This window comes from Strix uralensis, chromosome 23, assembly GCF_047716275.1.
Source record: "Strix uralensis isolate ZFMK-TIS-50842 chromosome 23, bStrUra1, whole genome shotgun sequence".
NCBI classification, from domain to species: domain Eukaryota; kingdom Metazoa; phylum Chordata; class Aves; order Strigiformes; family Strigidae; genus Strix; species Strix uralensis.
In genome coordinates this window covers 4,183,637-4,197,381 of record NC_133994.1, presented here as the reverse complement: position 1 = coordinate 4,197,381, position 13,745 = coordinate 4,183,637, and the positions used below count along the sequence as shown (strand labels likewise).

Below are 13,745 nucleotides of genomic sequence, written 5' to 3'. Positions count from 1 at the left end.
ACGTTGCCTTCTGCAGGGGGTGCGTGGCTTAAGGGATGATGCGTTTTTATGCGCTATGGTTACGCGCTTAACAGGTTTTTTACTATGTGAAAATGCCAGTGTTCGAGGGCGACCCAGCTCCGTGGCTCTAAACTGCAGAGCTGTCTGTGTTCTCTTCTCCAAAACCACAGCTGCCGGGGAGGTCTGGCACTGGTCTGCAGGCTTCTCCTGCCAGGAAAACCCAGCAAGAGTTTGGTGGTATGCTGTGCATTTAGAAACATGTTTCAGACAAACAAGAAAACTTCAGCAGAAACAAAAGTTGCCATGCCTGATTTCAGCCCTTGACAATATTCAGCTTTGTCCCTGCAGTGGATCAAGACCTGTGGAACACCCAACGGGGATGCCTTTCTCAAATTAAGGCTTTTTGTGGAGGGTTTTAGTGCTGAGGGAAGGGAGGCTTTTGGCTCCCGGCCACGTTGGCTTCAGAGGAAGGAAAAGAAATTGGTATAGTGAGTTTTGCTAGGTCAAAGAGCAGAAACACATGCTGCAGTCATGAGCAGCTTTGCTGGTGGAGTCCAGCATTTAAAACCACTTGCTGCCTTGGCTCTGACAGCCACCGCCACTCTCCGAAGGGATGGCTCTGGGCTACGGCCTGCTGCTGAAAAAGAAGCCACTGGAGTAAACTGAAACCCCCTCCCTTGCCATAGTGTTTAGTGATAATAATGCTGTGGGTGAGCCATGGCACGGAGGGACAGCAGGATCGGGCCCCACAGACACCTCATTTGGGTGGGCATCCAGTATGGGCTGGGGTGTGAAAAAAATGCCGTGGAGCGGAGGTGGGGGTTAGTAAGAAACCCCAGGTATCTGCCCGACACCTCCCAGAACCGAGGGGAACCTGCTGGCTAATTTACCAAACGCTGGCAGTTTACTCTTCAAGTATTGAGCCTGTAGGTCAGAATAAACACCCCGAGGAGGCTGGTGTAAGCGTAGCCCTGCTCTGTGTATGAAGAACGGAGCAGTAAGACCACGTATCCAGACCTTTGTAACACGGTACATGCTAGGTGGAAAACCTTGCGGGACCCTGTCATTTGAAACGGAGGCAAAACAAAGTATTTTTTTTTTCTGTCCTTAGGAACGTGTTAAGATGGTGTAGTTTTGCATGGCTGGGTGTATTAGAAAGTGTTCATGTGAAACTGCCATTTTATAAGATGATCCTAACCCTGCTGTCATTTCTGTGATTGTATGTACACACATCAGCAGGTTCTGCTTCACTCAGCTAACAGGAGAGGGGACGAGAGTTGCTGTACTGCTAATGGAGGCTGGCTGAGAGGCCGGGGCACTCCACTCGCTGGCATCAGGCCACGTTTCACGGTGCCGCTTGGCTACCTCAGTACGGTGGCACCGCAGTGTTTGTTAGCGCGTGTTGCTAGAAGTGCTGGGGAAAAAGAAAGGACCTAGTGCTAAAACAGACCGAGGAGGGCTCGTCCTGATCCCAGCTGGGTATAGGAGTCAAAAGCACGAGGGAACTGCATTCGCCAGGCTGCTCGCATGCTCTAGGGATGGTTGTAATAGATCCCAGGCAAAGGAGACAGGAAAAAAAAAAACAAACCACAAAGTGCAAAACTGAGCGTTGCACATGAATCCATCTAACCTGCAGAAAGTGCCCCATGTTTTGCCTGGTGACTGGTTTAGAAATTAGCAGCTTTGAGAAGGAGATGCATGAACGAGCAAGTTCCTCCTTTTCTCAATTGCATATGCCTCACTGAAGACTGCAAATACTTTTGAAGTCTATTGGGTCAACTTTTTCCAAATGTCCACACAAGTGTGAGTGACCTAGGATTTGCCAAAATTTAGATTCTTACCTTTTCTCCTATGTCTTCTGCCCTTTTTGGAGTTGGGGCCCCTGGGTATGTCACTCTTCTTTCTCAAACCTGCTATCACATGCTGTCAGCTGGGCTTACTCATAATGTTGCACTTAGGTCAGTTGTTTGGTTGCTAAACCAGAGAAAAAAAGTCACGCCCCATCCCAACATTAAAAAAAAAAAAAAAGTATTGCTTTATCTAAACTGGCCCAACCAGCCCTAATTCACATTCCCACGTGTCTCCCTGTACTTGCTGGCTCCTAGCTGTGGATACAGGACTGTGTGTGCCTCTCGTGTGTAAGAAGGGCCAAGGTCACCACGGAGGCTCTCCGAGCCGCCCTTTTCTACGGTGCCCTTCTGTGCAAGGGCGAGATGAGCACATCTGATGGGGCACTGGCGTTTCTAAGCCTGGACCTGCGTTCTGGTTTCTTCCAGGTATTCCGAGAGCAGGCTATTGATGGTGAGACCCTGCCCCTCCTGACAGAAGAGCACTTACTGAACAACATGGGGCTGAAACTCGGACCTGCGCTGAAGATAAGGTCACAGGTAGGAAAATCTCCTATGGAGTAGCAAGTGGCACACTTCAAAGTTGTCCCCAGCTGGAATAGGGCTGTCAAGAGACCTGGTTTATTGAATATAATTTATTACACAATAATTGTTCATTTATTTATTTGTAATTCTGGTTTCAAGAAAGCTTGACCCGTCCTCCAAAAATGTTCCATATCCTCACCTGGAGCCAGTCACATCACTGGACAGTATTCAGTGCCCAGGGACAGAAGCAAATCGTTCAGGACGAGTGGTGGGAGGGAGTAACAGGGCTGCAGAGGGAAACTCCTAAAATGGAGCAGTTGCTGCTAGAAAAGACACGGGAGGCTGTTCCCACAAATACCAGCCAGGAAAGACAAAAAGCTGTAAACAGGTGAGGCAAGGTAGATGGTTTCAAACCTGAAAACAGTCATCCTGCACTACCTAAAGAACTGGGTAAAGCCAGCTCAGGAACCAGCTGTCTCTTTCTTTTCTAGCCTGGATAGAAGCCCTTTTGCTGCTCATTTTCCTTGTAACTAGGCGGCTGGTGGCAGTTCTCCTGGTTCTCCTTTTTAGCGAGGCTTGAAGCACAAACACATTTAGCACATCTCAGCATCATCTGTTGATTACTTTCCCTGCCCAGCGAGTAATGGACCAGCTCTTTCCCTTCTCGGCTGTGCTAGTAATAGACTTGTGCAACATTTTTATCTCTTGCCTAGTTAGAGCTTATGGGCCTTGCTGATGGGCCGTGCAGCCCCCTCCCCACCCCACCCCACCCCAACTTGTGCTATTCATTTGTATTTTGACCCACTGGAAGTAGAAATTGTATTTGCCTCTGAGTTAGTCAAGTTCTCTCTTTTAGGGGACTGTATTTCCTCCTCAACAGACTACTTTGCTGTTGTGCCCTTATAGTGATGTTTCTTCTCAAAATACCTTTTCTCCCCTCTATGACTTGGCCCCCAAGTCTCTGCCTGTGGAGATCTGCTTTCCTACAGTCACTTTGCCGTTCTCCTGCCTGGCAGTCGGGGTGACTTCCATTTCAGCTGCCTCCACTTCCCCTTGGTTGGACTCGAATCTGGAAGAACATCTCCACTAGCTTCTTTTTTTTTTCTTTTTTTCCATTTAATGATCAGAAAATAGCTTCTGACACATGTCAAGAACAGGCTGTTCTATTGTATTCCCGAGGGGATTATGTCATGCAAATAGTCATGACAGTAACGTGCGTGTGCACACACACGGCTTGCACAGATAGTCACTCTTCTGGCAGAGTTTCCCTAACCCACAAGCTATACATTTGTTACATTATGTTAAAACAATAAGAGCAACTTTACTACTTTCCCTACAGCCCTCACTGTTTATGAGGGGTCTAATAAAAAGGTTCTGTGGGCAATTGTTCCCTGTGGGTCAATTCAGTAGGAAATAAAACTCTTATGTTTCTTAAAAAACAGAGAAGGCCAAATAGCTCACAGACATTCTTAGATCGGATTTGGTGGGGGGGATATGAGATATGGGCTGAAACTAGAAAAACCCTGCTTCGATTTAATCAATAGTGTTTAAAGTTCTATAATAAGGCTTTGGGGGGGGTGGGGAGTAAGTGGGGAGCAAAGTCCTGATGTTGCTAACTGAATAATGCTGCAGTTGTCTGGTTTGAACACAAGCCTGTGTTTTTGTTTAAGCTTAAATGCGAAACAGCTGTGTAGGTGCTGGAAAGTTGTGGGGCCTTTGGCCCTTGCTGGGAGGTGAGAACTGCTTCAGGAGAGTTTTCTTGGGTACTGCAGAAGAAGGGAGAGGCTGCAGGCTTATAGTTTCCTGTGCAGTTAACAGCAGCCACCCTGTAGCCAGATTTTTTTTTTCCTCCCTCACGCTGTTGTCCCTGCACCCCCTTGCCCCCTGCTTAAGAGCAATTCCTGCTCTTCAGAAGTGGCCATTGTGTGTTGTCCTGTACAGCACCCTGGGCTGGGTTAGCAGAGGGAGAGCAGCGGAGTTCCATCAAATTGTTCCTCCAGTGGCACCGGCTAATGAAATCACAGAAGCGGTGGGAAGCGCTCAGCCCTCTTCACCTGATACACCATGCCTGGTAAAACAGAGCTAGAGAGCACTACTGCAGGACAGGGAGTCCTTCAGGAAAAAAGAGAGGAGGAAACCTTCCCTGGGCTTCTCTGGTCAGCAAGGGGTTGGGCTTTTTTTCGTGGATTGGGAGTGGTAGCTCTTCATTCAAATGCTGTAACCTAGCTCTTCCATCTGCAGTTCACTTTGGAGTACAGAACCTGGGCTTGCTGCATAAAAATTAATTACTCGAGCGTGTCCAGAGAAGGGCAACAGAGCTGGTGCAGGGTCTGGAGCACAGGTCTGATGGGGAGCGGCTGAGGGAACTGGGGGGGTTTAGTGTGGAGAAGAGGAGGCTGAGGGGAGACCTCATGGCCCTCTACAACTCCCTGAAAGGAGGGTGCAGAGAGGGGGGATGAGTCTCTTGACCCAAGGAACAAGTGCCAGGACAAGAGGGAATGGCCTCAAGCTGCGCCAGGGCAGGGTCAGACTGGCTCTTAGGAAGGATTTCTTTGCAGAAGGGGTTGTTGGGCGTTGGAATGGGCTGCCCAGGGCAGGGGGGGAGTCCCCATCCCTGGAGGGGTTGAAGAGTCGGGTTGACCCAGCGCTGAGGAATCTGGTGGAGTTGGGAACGGTCAGGGTGAGGTTCATGGTTGGACTGGAGGAGCTTCAAGGGCTTTTCCAACCGAGATGATTCTGGGATTGTGTGAAAATGCAGTTTCTATGGTTTCTGAAGAGAGTTTGTGCACATTCCCTACCCATTTTGCCCCCCTGTATTTATTCCTTTATTTCCTCCCTTTTTTTTTTTTTAACTAGGTCGCCAAGAGAGTGGGCAGAGTTCTGTACATGGCAGGCTTCCCCATGGCTTTCCCCCTGCAGCCTCCTGGCTTACGGCCACCGGAGCGGGACCTGCCCGCCGCCGATCTCCGGCCGTCCTCCACGGGCAGCGTGGCCTCCCCCTTCAGCAGCGGCCTGCCCTCCGCCAGCCGCATCTCACCAAAGCAGGAAAACGGAAACCCCTCCATCATCGCCGGGATCAACGACACCACGAAACCTCCATCTTAACTGCAGGACAGCTCTTGACTGCTTCTGGAACTGAGATTCAGTTGAACAAACTGAAGGTAATGCATTTTGAGAGACCAGGAGAGCCTCCCTCAGCAGTGTGAGACACAGGAGTGAGGAAGGGAGGTTTTTAATTTTTTTGGATGCGTTTGCTTTTTGTTTTAAAAAAAAAAAAACCGACCAACAACCACACAGAAGTTTTAAAAACTGTAAAAAGGGAAGGAAAGAAAACTATCCAAAGATGTACTGAGACAACACAAGTGAAGAGAAAGGAAATGATTCTAGAGGATGGCAGCAGCATTCCCATTCCCTTTCACACCTCGCTCACCAGTCTGAGATGGAGAGCCGCGGACAGGGAACGAACGCTTTTCTTTGCCTTCAAAGAAACATGGCTTTCAGGAACTCCTGGGTGTGACTCCAAGCAGGGAGGGCGAACAGGCACTGCTCCTCCCCACGGTACTCGGCACCCCTGAGCAAAAAAACCCATCAAAAAGGAAACCAACCACCTTCCCAAATATCTCCTCCTCCCTGGAAACTGTACTCAGTTCCTCATTCAGGTGTCTATGCATCTCTAGCAACTTTTAAAACAATACCAAAGACAGACAAAAAGAAAAAAAAGAAAAAGAAAAAAAAAAAAAAGGCAAGTTCCGGTCCATGTTTACTTCAGTGTGGATGGTACGGCACAGGCAGCTCAGTGCTGTCCCCCAGGGACTGCCCTCTTCCCCGGCACGTTGTCCCTTTCAGCACACACCGGGAGTGGACTCTGCCTGTGCTCCAGCCCTGCAGAGGTTTGGGTTTTTTTTCATTAGATGTTTTGTTTTAAAGAGAAGAAGAAAAAAAAGCGTGTGCTTCGGTTGGATGAAGGGTCACAGGCCTCGCTCCGATGTGGCCCCCTCCCTCCTTCACGTGTACAACAGACTCATTTATACATTAGGGTGGGTTTTTTTGTTCATAGGGTTGTTTTTGGTTTTTTTTCAAGCCTTGTTACAGAGGTGGATGTAGTTGCACATTCTGGCCTGCTGTGGACCATGAGACAGATACCTGTGCGTTCCCAGAGGAGGGGGAGGGATGCTGGGGGATTCAGGCTAAAAACAATGGGTAGAGTTTTTACTACTGTGAATGAGATGGTAACTCCTGGGGGTGACCTCCTGTGACTTGTACAGTTGTGAACAACAATCACATGTGGTACTTTTCTCTCTCCCCCCCCCCCTTTTTTTTTTGTTTAAACGTTGCACGTGCTACCGTTTTTCTTACAAAATAGCTTGGTGGTACATTAGCTTCTTTATATTGTAAAAAAAAAAAAAAGTCATTATCCATCACATCACGATAAAAATGCTTTCCAGCAATCAATTTAAATAAAAAAGAAAAACACTTAATTTACAAATGGTACCTGGCTTCCTGAGCTCCTTGCAAGTGGCTGCTTCACCCCAGCAGTCTCCCTTCCTCCCCTGTGTGTCCGCTGGGGCCACACGCTGTGTCGGTAACTCTTGGTGCCTCAGAGCTGCTGCATTTCTGGCCTAAAAGCCCATCTGAGGGTTGGCTCACAGCTGCCAAAAGGGAGACAGCGCTTTGCCCAGCTGAGCAAAAGGAGAAAAAGCAACTCCTTTCTCTTTTGGAAGAAGAGGTAAGTTAAAAACATTTTTTTTTTTTTTTGAGTTAGGGCCTTACAGTTCTCACCTCTGCAGTCATACCCCAGGCTCCTCAGTGTCACTGCCTGCAGACACAGGCTTTACCAGCCTCAGGGAACCTCAGGCTTGAGCACTCCCAAACCCCTAATGAAGCAGCAGGTGCTTTGGCCCCCTCAGAGTGGGCTATAAATGATAATAATAATGATGATGTCAACAATAAAACCTGAATTAGTAATTTCTGAGGTTACTTCCTTGCCCTTACAGGACAAAGGGGGGATCCTGGTGCATGTCTAGGAAGGGCAAGTCTAGTAATTACTGCAATGGGGAAGAAGATGACTTCTCTATCCCCATTCCTGCTGCTAAGCTCCAGAAAGACCTAACAAACAGAATGAAGCAAACACCCCACAATGCTGTACTCCAGCAGTAATTACCTGTGCAGTAATGGTGTCTGGAAGCAGGGAAGGACAGGAAGAGCATAATTACCTCTTTATGTACACCGAGTTGTTATCACTTACACGTGTGAGAGGGAGACTGCTAGCCAGGCTGCAGTACATTTGGGGTTTTATCTGCAATAAGGCAATGTTTCTGAGCTGTGGTTCTTCTGACTCCATGAAAAGAGAACTTACTTTAAAAAAAAAAAATAGGGAAAAATTGTTCTTTCAAAATGTTTTTTAAAAAAAGCATCTTGTCCTCTTGTGGTGTGCAGGAGTAAGGATGCTGGAGGGGAACACAAGTGCAGAAGGCAGAGATGACCATGGTAGCTTGGCCACCCCTAGCCCTGAGAGACAGCTGCTGACCTCACTGAATGGTGGCAGGGGAGAATAAAGATCATCATATTTATTCCTGGCCCTCTATCTTCTTTTCCAAAAATCTGCATTAACAAATAACAATGCTCTCAAAAGGCACAGTTGATTCTGTCACATATGCCCTAAGAATACTTAGCTTTTCCTACCTCTCTCAGCAAATACCCTCTATTTCCAGTTTCTTTTCCAAACAAATACATCTCCTAGCTGCCAGTCCTGCAAACTAACAGTGGTCTCAAGAGAGACGCTGTTTATATTTTCCCAGCAGATGACAAATTGCCCTTACCACCCTGAGCTACACGCCGTCCCCCCCAGCACTACTCCTATAGGAAGACACATCATGAGCTGCATTTAGAAGCTGCCCCCGTGATGCAGTGGCTTTGAGGTAATTAATAAAGAAAGGCTGGGTGCCCAAGACCCCCTGCAATCACCACTCTGTTTTCAGGGCGCTCAGAATAATGGTGTTCAGCAGCAGCTAGGACTGGCCCCAGCAAGAGGTGATGTATGTCACTATGGGTAACAAAAGGTCTGTTTTACAAAGCACGGGCTCAGACTCATCCCTTGTTTTTGCTAAACAAATGTATCGCACACAGATCCAACAGCCATCACAAAATGAAAGTATGTGTCCTACGTTACTAGTTTTGCCTCTTATTCCTTCCTGCCTGCACAACCTCCCATCTCCACACCCCCCCCCCCATATCCTAAGGCACTTAAAGTGAACTCCTTTAGCATACTTACAGCCAGCTTGACTGAACTGACTGAGCTGCTTCTGATGTTACCGATAAAGGCTTCCATTTGCAGTGAGGATGCACAGCTCTACGCAGCCCTTCAGAATTTCTTGGCAAAAGGGAGGGTTTGGTGAGGGCCCAGAGCAAAATACGGGGTGACGCGGGTGGTTGGCTGACAGACAGGAAGACCCTTGGACAAAAGAACTTGTGCTTCCCTTGGGCAGCTCACACTCCAGCAGCAGCTAAAACTGAACCCTGTGCTATTTAAAGCAGTGGATTTTAATGAGGGCTTTTTATTGCCTATACTGAGCAGTTTTACTGGCCTTGACATGACCACAATTTTACTGTTACCAAAACCAAAACTGGTAGAAAAAGCTTGAAAGTCCAAGCAGCATCTCTGCTGTGCCACTGAGAAGTCCTGGGTGGTGCCTGGGGCTGGGCTCCCACCCTCCGTGCTCCCCAGCTCTTACCACCTCCTTGAGAACCAGCTCTGGGTGCTGGAGGGTGGCTGATCCAGTAGGGATAAGCGTGGAGGGGGTGGCTGGGAGGGTGCTCAGTCATCATCAGAGAAAGCCAAGTCCTCCACGATGTCCTCTTCTCCTTGGGCCAGCTGTTCGAGGTCAGATCGTGACATCCCACGAGTGCAGCTCCTCTGCTTCTGGGACCCTCGGGAAACCCGAGCGGCTTCCTGGCCTTCCTCTGTGGGTGGAAAGAGTGAGAGGTGTAAATCCTGCTTTACTGGGAGCGAGGGCGAGGCGAGTCAAGGCAACTCATTGCTAATTAATCCCAGACTCTCATTAATTTATTGGCGCCACTGCAGCTCCCAGATAGCAGTCGGAGAGTGCTGCAGGGTGCTCAGCACAGCACTTGGGGCGATAGCAGAGGAGCCCTAACTAACTGTTATGCCTGAGGCAGAAACACAAACTAAGAACTGGGGGGGGGGGGGCACGAGCCAGGCAGTGCCTCCAAACCTTCCACCCTCACAGCTTGGGTCAGTCTTCCTCACTAGAGGTGTCAGGCTGGGCATTACGAGCTGACAGAAGGAGCTGTCATAGGCAACAGCAAGACTGTGAAATGCAAAACCAGCTCCAAGCTCCCTCCTTTTGGATAGTTTAACAGTGGGAGCACACGTGAGAACTGGTTTCTAGGGGCTGTGCAGGACAGTCCATGTCCCCATGCCCAGTGCCCTTCCCTCTCATTCCAGAAGTGTGGCTTGAGCTTCCTACACCTTGCTTCCAAAGCGAGCCCTGCAGACCAGCCTTCTTAGGCTCTGCCAGCAAAGCATCTGCTCAGCACCAACTCCCCCCTCCGGCCCTGTGCCCGCAGCCTCTCGCAGGTTGCAGAGGGCAGCAGTGTCCCTCTCCTCAGCACTCCCTGGATCAGCTGCCAGGCTCTGCCCCTTCAGCCCACCCGCCAAAAAGGACAAAAAGCTGCCTCTGGCCACCCGGATCAGGGGCTGGATGCTCACTGCAATTTACATCTTTCCAAACTGCACTGGTGATGCCAGAGCATCAGGACCACAGAAGTGCCTCCCCAGGGCACTGACAGCACGGGCAGGGTTCTCCCCTATGGCTCTGGCTGGCTGGAGGGGGGGAAACCTGTCACGGACACAAGCTCCTCACTGTTCCATCACCCGACCAGGCTGCATGTGTGGTTTTGGTAAAAAGCACAACAGGAACGCTCAGCACACGGAGCTTAAGACTTGGGAGGGGCGGAGCTGCCTGTCTGCCCTGCCTGATCGATGGCTAACTGCCACAGGCCAGGAGCACCCGGTCTGAATGTCACTGCTGCTACACCCCAGTATCCAGGCACTAAGGGACTCCACTGGCTCTGCGCCGTGCTCCTACAGCCCAAAGCAAAGGAAGCAGCCATCAGCGGAGAAGGGAGGGAGGATCAGAGCTCCTGCTCCCCCAGACACCAAGGAAGGGTGCTTTTCCTTCAGCCTGAGTACTCCAGTAGGCAGAGGGGGGAAAACTCTCCCTCTTTATCCTTTACAGCATTGTCAGAACATGCATCAAATAATACCCATCTATTCTCGGCGCCGAGATGGTGTGCATGCCAAGCCACAGCCATCTGCCGTGCTAAATCAGTCAGATTTTGCTCTCACTTGGACTCCTTCCCCCTTCCTGCTCCCCAAACTAGTAAAGAAAGCCTGCACACAGGAGCTTTTGTGGCTGCTCCCCACAACCACACATCACACCCAATGGCATGCAGAGGAGCAGAGCCTTGGCCCTCTAATACAAAGGCCTAAGCGAGTGGCACACAAAAACCAGCAAAGGAACACCACAGCAGCCAGAGCCCCTGGCAGGCCCAGCTTCCGTCTGCTAAGTTAGCAGAGAGACTTGGCAGGCACCGGCCAGACGGGGCCCGACACGGCGAGCTGTGCGCTCTCGGGGTGCCGAGCCGCGCGCTCGCTCTCGGGGTGCCGAGCGGGCTCTCGAGCTGGCCACGGCGCTGCGTGAGGGACGGAAGGGGAAGATACTCTCTCCTCAGCTGTGACAAAGCCTGGCTTGGGGTCTAGTGCAGCCCTGGCGACACAGCTGGCGTTCAGCCAGCAGCCTCTCACATGGACACCCACCACTTACCACGGCCGTCTCTGGGCAGCGGCTACGAAGGGGCAGAAGCGATCAGGACCACGCACAGATGGAAGCCAGTGGTTCTACACGGCGTGATCTCACTGTGTCGGTGCCAAAACCCCAGATGAATGCAGGGCTTGGACAAGATCTCCTACCAGTCCTATCCTGGGAGGAGCAGCTGAGAAGCAGCAGCCAAAGGGTTACACCGTGCAGCACCCCATACCCCAGGCACCACTCAGATGAAAAGTGAAGTGCACCCTCCACACCCCCGTGCACGTGTAACCTGCAGAGAGCCTTGCAGCAAGGTTTCTGTACCCCGTTGGGGTGGGCTGTACTTCAAGAGTTTGTTTGAGCCTCTCTGCAGGAGGCCCCTGAAAAAGAGATGAAAGGGACTGGTGGCTTGTTAGAGCAAGGCCTGCAAAGACCTTAACCCTTTCGCTCTCCTCTTAGTATAAACTCAGAACTGCCAGGTCTCCCTGTCCAGGGCACGTGTGTGTCTGTGTGTCAAAGTCCCTCCTGACACCTACAGCTCAGAACAGCAGCACAGCAAGAAAAGAGGGGATGGTTCCTCTGCAGGGGAGCTCCCAGAATGCCAAGGAGCCTTCGGTTACCAGTGCTGTCAATAATTCCCTTCCCCTTTGCCCAACTGCACTACTTACCATCTGAGTCACTGTCATCTTCCAATTCTTCCTCGTCCTCCTCAATTTCATACTTTCCTTCTTCATCATCATCATCCTCGCCATAGTCCTTGCTGCTTGCTTCTGAACTGTCGTCTGATGGCTCCTTGGCTTTGGCTTTACCTGCAAGTATTTTCACTGTGTAAATGGAAAGATAAGAGCAGCACACAAGCAGACATGCAGGCAGTATATGCAAAGGGCCAAGTACCGCTGTCCCAACATTCATGCTCAGGAGTGCAGTCCTACACTCACTAAAGGGAAAATTTACCATATTTCTCCAAAAGCCATGTCCCCTTGCAAGAAAGGCCCAGAGAAGGATGCATTTCATTTCAGAGGCACCTGCTAGAGGCCAGGGAGACCGGGACACAGAGCCAGAGAAATCTCAAAAGCCCAGAGCAGGGTTTTGCTTCTAAAGCCCAGGATTTCCTGCTACCTGGTATTTATGGAGCAGCACCCAAGTGTCTGTCATGAACCCGTCTGCCCCGCTCAGAGAGACATGAAAGCTAGGAGAGGAAGACAGACAGAAGAGTACAGTGAGAAGAAATGGGCCTACTGAACACGCATGAGACAGGAGAAGGAGTAAAGTCACACAGTTGAGACCAGAGAAGGGCTGGTTCCACTGAGGAATAGTGCCTGTGTATACCCACCTCCACCCTTCCATGGTTATAGGTAACCGAAAACAGGGGTAGACTCCCGGGTTCAGGGCATCCTTGTAAACCTCTCTTAGCTTTACTCCCGCTGTTAAGTCACAACAAAAAAGTCTAGGAATAGATATTGCTGCAAATTCCCTCTGCAGATGGCTAGCCAGGTCCAAGGGAGCCTGGGAGGAAGTAATAAGAGCTGCTGGGTGCTTGGCCTGCAGGAAAGTCATCTGCCTCTGAGTTCAGTGGAGGAGCACTTCTCCCCTCCCTCCCTGCTCCGGACACTGTGAGTCACCAGGCATTTAGATGACAGAATACAAATTCTGTACAGAGAGAGAGCAGAACCACCAGCTTCTTGCCTCCTTCCAGCCACCACCCCTGAGCTAAGCCCAGCTCAGCGCTGCAGGTTGCCTGCCCTTGCTTACAAAGCTGTTGAAGACACTATTTATTCACACTTCAGACTCTGCCTGGAAACTGGCTGTACATCTTTCTCACATCGTGATTCTTGGGCCCCACCATGGCATCTATTTTTTGCCCCATCCTCCCTCCTCAGCAGCTGACCTATGTTAGTCACTGAACTGGATACAGAGCCATTAATAAGCCGGCTGCTAGCATCCCCAGCTCCCCGTCATCACCCTGCTCACTCTGCTTTCACCCATCTGTCAGCTCTGCCAGCACGCAGCCTCCCTGCAATTGCCCCCCAAGGGATCGGAAGCCACATCTCACGGACGGAGCTCTCTGGGGCGCCCGCAGCCATGCGGAGAGCACCCGCTCCACGGGAGATGGATTGCAGCGCTCCTCACCGCACCACATCATATTGATGGGCACCTGAGCAGCTCAGGCAACAACCGAGGGGCACGCTCTCATCCATCAAGCAGCACGAGCAAAAACACCGACAGATCCAGCTACCGGCTCATCTGAGAGCGTGTGGAGAAACCAGCGGTGGGCAGGAACTGGGTATCGGGCTCTTGGGTTATTCCTACGTGCTACGAGGTACTGGAGCGAGTGCAGAGGAGGGCAACGAAGCTGGTGAAGGGCCTGGAGAATAAATCCTGTGAGGAGAGATTGAAGGAGCTGGGACTGTTCAGTGTGAGGAGGAGAAGGTGAGGGGAGACCTCATCACTCTCTACAGCTCCCTGAAAGGACGTTGTAGAGAGGTTGGTGCTGGTCTCTTCTCACAGGGAATTAGTGACAGAACAAGAGGGAACGGCTTTAAAC

General features: G+C 50.6%; 2 protein-coding genes across 8 annotated transcripts in view; one reads left to right on the top strand and one right to left on the bottom strand.

The window, feature by feature from the left end:
- The window catches only part of SAMD11 (sterile alpha motif domain containing 11), a 175,101-nt gene extending 168,243 nt beyond the window's left edge, over nucleotides 1–6,858 (top strand). For all 7 annotated transcript variants that reach the window (XM_074893298.1, XM_074893295.1, XM_074893299.1 and 4 more), the window contains 2 exons: nucleotides 2,277–2,387; nucleotides 5,229–6,858. In XM_074893298.1, the coding sequence (XP_074749399.1) occupies nucleotides 2,277–2,387; nucleotides 5,229–5,477 (360 nt within the window). In that variant the 3' untranslated portion in view covers nucleotides 5,478–6,858. The remainder of the gene's footprint in view (nucleotides 1–2,276; nucleotides 2,388–5,228) is intronic.
- Nucleotides 6,859–8,891: 2,033 nt separating this feature from the next.
- NOC2L (NOC2 like nucleolar associated transcriptional repressor) overlaps nucleotides 8,892–13,745 on the bottom strand; it is a 54,621-nt gene continuing 49,767 nt past the window's right edge. Inside the window, exons 18-19 of the mRNA XM_074893303.1 lie at nucleotides 11,869–12,009; nucleotides 8,892–9,332 (exon numbers count right to left, since the gene is read on the bottom strand). Of these exons, the coding sequence (XP_074749404.1) occupies nucleotides 9,187–9,332; nucleotides 11,869–12,009 (287 nt within the window). The 3' untranslated portion in view covers nucleotides 8,892–9,186. The remainder of the gene's footprint in view (nucleotides 9,333–11,868; nucleotides 12,010–13,745) is intronic.